At 44.0% G+C, this 10,842-nt stretch overlaps 3 protein-coding genes across 3 annotated transcripts; 1 reads left to right on the top strand and 2 right to left on the bottom strand.

Annotated features, from left to right (window-relative positions):
- Positions 1-2,841: 2,841 nt before the first annotated feature.
- FOMMEDRAFT_153451 (uncharacterized protein) lies at positions 2,842-3,220 on the bottom strand (the record flags this gene model as incomplete). The annotated part of the gene is made up of 3 exons (XM_007264173.1): positions 2,842-2,934; positions 2,988-3,007; positions 3,061-3,220. 3 exons carry the CDS (start codon positions 3,218-3,220, stop codon positions 2,842-2,844), a joined length of 273 nt encoding a protein of 90 aa, XP_007264235.1.
- Positions 3,221-3,568: 348 nt separating this feature from the next.
- Positions 3,569-6,181, bottom strand: FOMMEDRAFT_104560 (uncharacterized protein; the record flags this gene model as incomplete). The annotated part of the gene is made up of 7 exons (XM_007264172.1): positions 6,158-6,181; positions 5,858-6,097; positions 5,738-5,805; positions 5,195-5,677; positions 4,990-5,132; positions 4,505-4,938; positions 3,569-4,447 (listed from the first exon to the last, which is right to left on the bottom strand). Exons 1-7 carry the CDS (start codon positions 6,167-6,169, stop codon positions 3,569-3,571), a joined length of 2,259 nt encoding a protein of 752 aa, XP_007264234.1. The 5' UTR covers positions 6,170-6,181.
- Positions 6,182-6,525: 344 nt separating this feature from the next.
- On the top strand, positions 6,526-10,638 carry FOMMEDRAFT_78690 (uncharacterized protein; the record flags this gene model as incomplete). The annotated part of the gene is made up of 16 exons (XM_007264171.1): positions 6,526-6,821; positions 6,877-7,203; positions 7,255-7,459; positions 7,518-7,720; positions 7,772-8,027; positions 8,081-8,187; positions 8,253-8,503; positions 8,566-8,855; positions 8,920-9,234; positions 9,293-9,356; positions 9,410-9,519; positions 9,578-9,690; positions 9,748-9,853; positions 9,903-10,086; positions 10,159-10,293; positions 10,352-10,638. 16 exons carry the CDS (start codon positions 6,526-6,528, stop codon positions 10,636-10,638), a joined length of 3,249 nt encoding a protein of 1,082 aa, XP_007264233.1.
- Positions 10,639-10,842: the final 204 nt, after the last annotated feature.

Raw genomic sequence — 10,842 nt, 5'->3', positions numbered from 1 at the left:
CCAAGAGGACAGAGACCTAGAGCTAGTGTTTAAAACATTCTTGAATGAACTACTACTTGTTCTGAAGAGAATGTACAGCTTGTACAGCCTTGTTGTCTGAGAGGGTAAGTATATGTACTAACATTTCCTCATTAACCTCTCTCTTTTAACAAGGATAGACTTATGTTCTCAACTGTGAACTCAGCTGAGACTATTCCTACTTAATACTATAGACAAACTACTAAGTAGTGAACAGGGCTAGGTAGTGTTCCAAATGTTCTAAGATCTTAGAACACAGAAGTGGTAGGTTGGATTGTACAGATTTAGACTTGGATAAAGTGCAAAGAGAAGAATCAAAAGAATCAGGAGAAATAGGAGAACTATCTACTTTTGTTTTTGACTTTTTTCTTTCTAATAAATAATTTTGTTGATTTATTTTTTCTACTTTTTCTGCTTTTTCTACTTTATTTACTTCTAATCCTATAGTGTCTATTGAATCAAAAGTAGCCATTAAAAAATCTGAGTCATAACTCTTTAGTACTGTATTTACTGTTAGGCCTCTACAAAATCCTAGAGTACATAGTCAGAGTCTAAGAGTTCTGAGGTGACTTCTAGATTTGTAGAAAAGGCTTCTTACTACAAATCCTACTTGTTACTCATTATTACTCTAATAACCTAACAGATGTACTGTTACTTCTGTAGGCAGTCCTTAATTTAGTGCTCTAACTTTCTACAGGCAAAGTATACTCCTCACTTTTAAGCTTCTCTAATGTTTATCAGAACAGATTGATTACAAATTACAGGCAGATTGATCTGAGGGCTTGGAACTGTTAGAGCTAGACACATGTACAGACATTCTGTACAGACTTAATACATTTGAGTTACAGCTTGGTTGAAGGAAATAGTGTATGTCTTCTACTCAGTGTAAGTGACCAGTTTTAACATTATTCTAAGAATCTTATTAACTAGTTCTGGGTGAAGAGCTTTTTCAAGCATTCTGATAAGGACATTATTGAACCTAAGTATGAATCCTACCTTCTAGGCTAGAATATTGAACTCCTGAAAGAAGGTATTAGTAGAATGTTTGCTCTGTTACAGAGACACAAGCTTGTTCTGTACATTGTACTTCTTATTCAGATTAATGAAGGAAGTATAGAGCTGCCTTATGAATTCCAAATATGACTCATTATTCTAAAGTCAGATTAGACTTCCAATCTAATAGCCTTCAATCCAGTTCTAAGCCTAGGTGGCCACATTACCTTCCTTTATGAAGGAGAGGACAAATAGGACACAATTAAGATCTGAGGATAAATCAGTTAAAGTAGTAGCCACATATAGTTCAACTTGGTACTAGAAGTCTTTAAAGTGCTACCTATTAAAGTCTGAAGGGTAGGCTACATACACTTTCTTTCTAGAACAGGTTATAACTTTCAGAACAATTAGAACAGGTTCTGAAGGGGCTAGAGGTATGTAGTTGACAAAAGCCTCTTAGATAGAGGTTTACATGTATTAAGCTAGTTCTACTTGTAACTACTGATCTGGCAGGACAGTAGGGGTGGTAGTTAGTGTAGGAGGGTTCATGTTTATACTATAAAGGAATCAGCACTAAACTAAAAGGGGTAATGAATAGAAGAAGGGTGGCAAAAGTTTAAAAGGGTTTAGAAAGTTTAAAATTTAAAAATGTAAAAGGGTTGGGACAAAGAAAAGAGATTGACACAATAGTAAGTACTAATGCTCAAAATGTAGGAGAGTTGTAGGGTGGTAATAGGTAGTCTTGATCTGATGTTAGTAATAGTGTAGAGGGGACCTAAAGGCTCAGTAAGGGGACCCAGGCTACAACTATTCTATATAACAGAAATACAGAACACAAGCACTAGAACATAGTTGGAACTTGTAGAACAGGCAGAGAGAGAGAGTGAGACAAGAGTAGAGTATATAGAGTAAGCCTAAGAGTACAGGACTACTTAGAGTAGACAAGATCAAGACTACAGAACCAGTCTGATCTTGTACACCTATATATACTAAACTACACAAAAGTACTCAGGGAGTATGAGCCACTTAAGAATGATAAGCTATGAAGAATGAAAGAAAGGAATGTCAAAGATAAAGGTACAAAGAATAAAGGGATGGACAAAGGGTAAGAGACTATAGAATAAACAAAGAATGAAGGGGTGGTCAAAGGAATGGAATGATGAAGTAAGGAAGGGTAGTAGCAAGAGTCAGCACACATATAGTTCATAGACAGCACCCCTGAGGGACAGAAGTCCTGAGTTCCAGTACAGAAGGGTGTAGAACCCTCAGAACTGAAGGTACAAGAGTAGAGAACTGTAACACTGATGGTAAAATGCTAAAACACAAATTTGAAGAATGTCTACAAATAATCATACATGAGTAAACAACCATTACATAGTTCAGATAAGTTCTATACAGTCTATAAGCAGAATAGTAATCAAGCCTACCAACTAGGTTATAAGAATATGACATTGAGTAACACTAGAGTACTTACTACATAAATCAGTAATCCACAAAGTTGCCTTGCCTAAGTATTATTACAGTAATTCAATAGAATGTATGATTAGAAGATACAACCCACAACTGTAAATGATACATTCGGATTTTGAGGTTAGCATTTGCTCTTGATAGCATGATATACTGCCCACCTCAGAAGGGTCACATTGTAGTTGTTGACTATAGCAAATACACTTGTCAATTACTTTGCACTATTTAATGGGATCATGAGGCATCTGCTTACTAAGTATGGCACAGATCTGTCCTAGGAGTCCATTGTAGTGATTCTAAACACTAAAATTTAATATGAATAATCTCATATAGTTTTTACAAGGGCACATACTGCAAAATAAATCAGACTTGTAGGGCACCACGGATTGCGCTTTGTTTTGTCATAAGCCACGGATTTATGAAAACGAATATTAAACTCACCCAGAAGTATCGAATCTGCAATTATATGGTCAGCAAGTGCTTGATACGATTGTGTGCAATCGCCATACCTCCTTGTCCATATTTGTGACTTGAGTTTATATTCGTCAGTAAACTTTCGGTTTAGTGAGTTGTAGGACACACAAGCATTATAGACTAATACAGTCAACATGGCTACGGCAAAGTACTTTTGGGTGACATCTTCAGAGGCAAATAAGGGCACCAGACTAGGATCAACATATTCAGGATCGGAGCGAACGTGAAAAGTGTGGGCATATCCGTAGTCAAGTGTAGCGTTTGCCATTGAAAGTGAGTGTACATGACCGAATACATCTAAGGCTTTCTTATAAGGGATGAACTTACATGATGATACGGACTGCGTTTATGTTTCGTCGGGGGTTGCAGAATGGCAGGACTCGAGTTGAGTCAGACTGAAGCAACATCCAATGTCTGAACTGAGCTGAGTTACACACCAGGCCTTTGTATCGGCGAGACAGCGACAGAGAGGCGCAAATCTGATCAGTGCAGTTGTAGAGAGTGAGCTGCGGTGTGTACGATGCGCCAATAAAGCCTGTGTCTCAAATCTACAACCGTTGTACAACGCGCGTGTTTTACAGACAATACAATAATACGACTGCTCTATACTATGAGGCTATGACGGTATCGCCCCCAACGGGTCGTTACTCGCTTTCCTGACCTGCCGGGCAGGTACTTGGTTCGTCGGATACGTCGAAGAATCAGAGTGTAAGGATACTGGAGAACGGGACGATCTAGGCGGTAGTCGAGGTAACACCGCAGTATCTACAGATGGTGTTGAGAAGTTCGATCTCGTGTAATTCCAAGGTGCTCGGTAGGGTTGGTCTGATTCTGGTGTCGGATTTGGGTTGGATGTGGAAGAACCGCTTCTTTGTCGAGGAAGAGTCGCAGCTTGCAGTGTACGATTTATGGGTGTTGGATCCCTTTGTTGTTGGATAATTGCTGGAGTACGCGGTAATGATGCTATAGGGACGGACGGGGAAGTCCTCGGTGACGGTGAAGACCTTTGTCTACGATGCTCCAAGGATAGACGTGCAGCTGCAGCAGGTTCAGGAGGACGTGGCGGAGGTGAAGCTGATTGCTTGATTTCATTAGCTTGTGGAGGTGGTGTTCGTTTTCGTCGCTTGTATTCTTCCTCTCCGTAAAGCCGTTCCTCGTCTATATCACTAGTCGTAGCTTTCAATAGGTCACGAACATGCGCAAGGCTCTCGATAGCTTCGCGTTTTCGATTTCTAATCCGTTTGAGCTCATCTGCGTCTCGGTCTGAGCCTTCATCTAAAAGGAGTGCATCGACAGCAATGCCAACTGCGTCGCCCAACATTTTCTGAAACGCACGTAAATCAGCAACGTCCTTCTCCATCTCGAAGCGCGATCGATGCTCCCATGGTGGTCGTTCTTCAGGAGGGTGCTCGGTGATGAGAGGGAAGGAACTGTTGTTGACGTTTTCGACTGATGGTGATCGCATTAATTGGCTCGTTAGATCGGGAATATTTTTCTACAAATAACTCCTCAATAAAGGGGAAATAAGGAGAATATCACAAACCGGACTTACGCGTATCTCCGATACAGCATTCATTACTGTCTTGTTTATCCCGAGACTTTCTCCCCTCTCAAACAGACCTCGCGCAAGAAGTTCCGGGAAGCCCATCTGTAATGACTGGGATTGCGGCACAGGACGATGTTGTCCTTGAGGAACTTTGCTCGGGCCAGCTTTATGCGCATCCGTGCTTGACCGCGGCCTCGTTGGTGGCGGCCTTGTTCGGATGGGTGACCGTAGAGGTTCAGGCACGTCTAATGGAATGTTCAGCAGGTTCCTGTTCTCAATCGCTATCGAGGCTCCCGTTGATGGATTTGGAGCAGTGTACAGAGCGAAAGCTTGACGAAGGAGGAGTATGGCGGGATTAGGGCAAGACGGATCGATGTCTGATGGGGGCGATGGATAACGTAGAAGGAAGGTGAGCTGGACACTGTACTCGGCGGGAATTACTACACGAAATTAGATTAACCATGGTAGAAGGATGAGAAGACGTAGCTCACATTGATTCCTTATTCGGATCAACATTGCGACACATATCCACGGGACTAATTCAAAGGATCCATCGCAGGAAAAGATTCCGTCCCAAAGCATCATTGCATCTGGAAGACTGAACTCTCTTGTGAACAAAAGCCTAAGCCAGCGTCTACAATAACCGAGTACCATCAGTTTATATGCGCTGTAAAACCCGCTGTATGAAAAACTGACATTCCGTATATCTGCGGTTCTACACCAGCTTTTTGCATTCCTTGCCATAACTGGGGATCAGCAGCCCTAAGCATCTGTGATTGCAGTTTCTGGCATGCAATAACGATAGGAGCCACGTAAGGTTTCAACTCTAATTGACCTTCTGGAGGGCCATGGCGATACTGTGTCTGCAAAGCTGCTGGCATAGGAGGTGGTGTCGGTTCTCGCCATTCGTACCAAGACCTCATGCCGTCCATGACTACATCGAAAAGCGTCCATGCATCTGCTGCGACCCACGTACGCGAGCAGAACTCTATGATGCCGGGATCCTCATTTTCGGCTGGGAGTAAAGAATCATAATCGACTGCATGAAATAATGGTGCAAGGAGCTCGTGCATGCCCTGTCGATAGCCAATGTCGGGATGTGTCACTGAGTATACGTATAAGATGTGCGTAAGTTGTGCTTGCACGTCTGAATCTCGAAAGTAGTCATGGTCAGGAAATCTAATTAACTCAAAATAAATCAGTGGGCGTGTTATTGGAAGAGAGGTGGGTGTAGCTTACGTCCTTTCAACATCTTGGCGGATTGTCTTTCGTAGTTCTACTGCAGTGAACCATTCTTTCCACGGATTCTATTCAAGAATCTTAAGCATGGTAATATAAGTTTTCACTTGAATTACTCACATCTTCATGAAGACTAAGTGGGTTATCACGTTGCAGATTGACCCTCATTTCTGATGGTCGAGGTAACTCTTCCACACCGGGAATACTAAAGCTCTCCTCGTAACTACCATCAGGCGCCCGCATCTTTTCGAGCAGAAGCGATGTATATCCTTTTCTTTTGACCTTTAACGCCTCTAATGGGGGCTTCGCCGGGGATTGGGAGGCCGGGGGCGTCAAAGGCACTGTGGGTATCAAGAACAGCTGAGCGATCGCTTTAATTCATGTGTTTCACTGTAAGTAGCAGATAAGCGAATAATTCACCTTCCAAGCCATGCTCCTTCCCGCCACTCCCAAGCCGTCTTGTTCAGCCGGATCCGTGAAGAGTCGTCCACAGAATGCTGCATCCTTGATCCTTGATAGAGGTGTATTCGAACGAAAGAGGCGGTCATACGCCACACTGAAATGTAATAATCAGTAAAAAATAATTAAGATACATAGAGCCAGAAGCTGTACGAGATCTTTTGTGGGTCTGGTCGTTCCCAACGATCCATCGTGGTTGGAGTTCAAGTGCATAGAGATCGCACAGTCAGGACGCGGTGTATTCGGACACAGCCGAGCAAGCGCGTGTCTGCTAAATCTTGGGAGCGCGACTGCAATTTGGACCCGCGCCTGGATCGTCGGGGTCGGTCATGTCGACGACGTACCGCCTCATTGCACCCATAACGACACAAAATGGGTTATATACGCAACCGATAACATCCTTGGCATTTGATCCTGTGTCGGATACACTTTGGACTGGCAATAATTCTGGAAGCGTAGTAGCATATTATGGCACACAAGGAACTCGCGGCGTTCACTTTCCGGTTGGGGGAGACTTGGCTGTGAAGAAGATACTGGTCGGCGACAAGTATGTCAGAGCTCTTGGGTCGGCGGGAAGAGGTGTTGGGCAATGGAGCAAGGGCGGAGCGAACAACTGGTATCATAAGTAAACCGCTCAATCTACAGCAAGCTGGGCTGGAAGTGATATTTTGCCTATTTAGGTCCTTGCATACTGTTACGACTTTCTCTAATGCAATAAGCGCGTCTCCAAACATTGCAATATCCACGGGTATCCCGGAGCTTGCCTTGATCAACAGCTCAACGGGTGCTCTAGTCAGACAATGGCCTGCTCCGTCTCTCTTGACTCACCTCGTGTCTTCTCATACGCTTCTTCTCTCTGGCTCGGGAGATGGCTACATTCGGACGCATGACATACGAATCGGGCCGAAGGGTGATTTCGGAGAATTATCTGTGAAAGCACACACGAAGGGTGTGCAGGGTTTAGAGGTTAGCGGTAACCTCGTATTCTCTATTGGTTGGGGTGTTAGGTATGTGATTATATGCAGTATTATAAGTCCATAATTTTATAGGAGAGAAAGACAGGGAAGGCCGTTCCCGGAACCGCTGGTGAAAGTCTACGACCTGAGAAGCTTTAAAGCGCTACCTCCATCCTCTTTCTCTGCTGGACCTGGGTTTATTAACACCCTTCCTCGACGGTCATCCAGCGTTGTCGTCACTTCGACGAGAGGTCTTGTGAATATAGTGGATACATCCAACCCAGGCGATGGTGGTGAATTCTATCAGGTAAAGCGTGTCGTTACGTACTCGCAAACCGTGTTTCTTATTCTATCGTTCGTCTAAGCTTGACGTCTCGTCCTATGTCAGCTCCGTAGCAGTCTCCGCTACGGGTGTCTATCTTGCCTTTGGTGATGCCGATGGTGGTATCCAACTGATGACAGCGGGCGATGAGGAAGGGACAGTACCCTTCAATGGATTTGAGGGGCAGCCGGTCGAATGGCCAGACGTTCCCGAGCCAGTTCCTAGTATTGATTGGAACGACTCGACGTGAGATTTTTTTGACTTTGTCTTTCCAGATTCCTCACTGATTCTCTTCAGTCCTCTGAACTCGATAGGTATGCCGTACTACGACTCAATGCTGCTTTCCTCCTGGACGCCCAAGTTCCTCCCTCCGAACTTATCTTACCCTCCACCACCCAAAATCCCTACGCAAATCTTGAGCAGCATGAGAATGAACGATTTCGTTGGTTATGCGACATTACCGAAGGAACTACAAGGCAGGCGGAACGTGGTGTCGACGGACACGAAGAAAGACAAAGGGAGGTTCCGTAGTGTGCGACCTCGCTCTGACCAGGTAACAGCCGAAGTTATACGGATTTTTGAGGTATCTGAGTTGATTTCTCACAGACGGAGCCAGAAACTCCAATTGAAGAAGGACTGGAAGAAATTCCACGCCCGTTCCGCGAGGTGTCTATCCAGTATTCGAAATTCGGTGTTGAAGACTTTGATTTTGCGTAAGTACTCTCGTTTAGAGTTGTATGGCTGGTATGGCCTTTGACGATATTCCTGGAATAAACAGTTTCTACAACAAAACAGAATATAGCGGACTCGAATCGCATATCGTCAACTCCTATACGAACAGTCTCGTCCAAACGCTACACTATTGTTTACCTATTCGACGCCTTGCGGAATCACATATCCTTACCAGCTGTAATCGCGAGCATTGCTTCCTCTGTGAGCTCGGATTCGCTATGCGCATGCTCAGCGATGCTCGTGGTGTCAATTGTCAAGCTAGCAACTTCTGCAAGACTGTTGGAGTGCTTGCTCAAGGTAAGCCATACTTTAAATAGCGCATATAGACCTTGGAATTATTAACTAAACGATTTATATAGCATTTAATCAGATTTCGTACATCGACTACGGGAAGCCTGCACACACCTACAGCGACACTATTCAGGGCTTCCACAGGTTCCTCCTCGATCAGCTAAGCTCGGAAGGGAATAATTTCCCTCATAATCCTCTTATCATCCCGTCCGAGAACACGAATCCATCGATGATCGCTGCACCAGTTACGCAATTGCTTGGTTTGGATACCAAGACGAATATTTATTGCACGAGCTGTAAGAGGAAACGGCAAAAGGAAGGAATGGCACACGTTACGGATATGATATTTCCAAGACCCGTAAGTAAAGCTTGAACTTTTAATCGTTCTAACTGTATTTTGCTTATATATTAACTTATTTCAGAGTCCTGGTAATAATCCACCACAAGCAGACTTCGCGAGTATCATTCGAGAGTCGTTGCTTCGCAGTAACGTCTACAAAGCGACGTGTCCCCTCTGCAAACAATTCTCGTCAAATGAGAGTCGCAAATCCGTACCTTCGAAAGACCTTCCGCCGGTATTAGCGCTCAATACGTCGATATATGAGGCTGGGAATTCGTCTCATAGACTCTGGTTCGATAGTCGACTTCGCCAGAGTAATTTCTTGCAGCCGTTTGTTGAGATTCGTGGACAGGTCGATGGTGTTGACGAAGCTGAGGTTGTTCAATATGAGCTTCGAGTAAGTTGTCGACACGAAGTACTTTACTTTCGAACTAAATGGGATTTATTGTTGACAGTCGATGATTGTGGAAGTAGTTCCGGAGGGCAAGAAATACGGACATCTAGTTTCTGTGGTAAAGAGTTAGTTGACCCGCCTGTTCGTGCTGAATATCAGCTGAATAAAACATCTGCAGTCCCTGAAGCCGAGAGAGGACAATTAATGGAACCATGGATTGTGTTCAATGATTTCGTCGTTACGAACGTTTCGGAACGGGAGGCTCTTGGGTTTTCTGGTAATTGGAAGGTATGTTCCAAGTCGTGTGCGTTTATCGATATGGATAAACAACTCTCCATTATTTTAGGTCCCTGCAATCTTGTATTATGAGCGGGTTGATATGCAGGACAAATTGAAACTAGATGCGCTTCCAAGAGAGCTTGACGTATCTATTCTATGTAAAGATATAAACCTTTCTTTGTACGTATTTACTTGTTGCTGGCATCCGTTACCTAAAACAACTACTTCATTTCGCAGGAATCGGGATAACGCATCCATTAAGCATGAACTACTAGGACAGGACGAGCTTCCAAAGCCAGGGACTATGGTCTCTATTGATGCAGAGTTCGTCTCGATGCAGCAGGTTCTCTCAGTTCATTCTACATGTATCCACTAGCTCACCCTTTTCTCAGGAAGAATCAGAGTATCGGTCAGATGGTACGAAGAAAGTCCTTCGCCCTGCTCGTCTAAGTCTCGCTCGTGTATCCGTCCTGCGAGCTACGGAAGGACCAAAGTTCGGCGTACCGTTCATCGATGATCATATACATACCAGTGAAGCGATCGTGGATTATCTGACTGAGTATTCTGGTATCAAATGTACGTGTCTCTTTCCGCCTGCTGGGAAGTATTTGATTGGTTGACTTATTTTATTTATGATGATGATTTAAGATGGTGACTTGGACCCACATATGTCGAGACAAACGCTTGTCCCATTGAAGGTGGCGTACAAAAAACTTAGGTTACTTGTGGATCTTGGATGTGTCTTTATTGGACATGGGTTGAAGAAAGATTTTCGCATCATCAGTAAGTCCATCTTCCTTCGCACGTGCACATCCATGACACTAATAAAATATCGTAATAGACTTGTTCGTACCTGCAGACCGAGTACTCGACACCGTAGACATCTACTTCATCGAATCTCGTCATCGACGACTCTCCCTGCGCTTCCTTTCATGGATAGTATTGAAAGAGAACATCCAAACCGGCGAGCACGACTCGATCGAGGATGCACGTTGTGCCCTATTGCTGTTTCGCAAGTTTCAGGAGTACGAAGAACAAGGACTTTGGGACGAGAAACTTGAAGAGCTGTACAAAGAGGGGAAACAACATGTAAGTATATTTCTTCACTCTATTCAAACCGATTTTTGACTTGATATCCTGTAGAGTTGGAAAGCACCACAAGCACCCCAACCTCCTACACCCACACCTATACAAAACGCCAACATCCCACCCATTGCGCAACAAAATACGCAAATGATGAGACAGTCTCCGTACGGAGGGATGTACCCGAGTAACATGATGTTCGGTGGAGGGGAGTTCTCCACTTCTCAGTCTGCTGGACAGAGCACTCCC

The sequence above is a fragment of the Fomitiporia mediterranea genome, assembly GCF_000271605.1.
Source record: "Fomitiporia mediterranea MF3/22 unplaced genomic scaffold FOMMEscaffold_3, whole genome shotgun sequence".
Taxonomy (NCBI): domain Eukaryota; kingdom Fungi; phylum Basidiomycota; class Agaricomycetes; order Hymenochaetales; family Hymenochaetaceae; genus Fomitiporia; species Fomitiporia mediterranea.
This window is presented reverse-complemented; position numbering and strand designations above follow the sequence as displayed.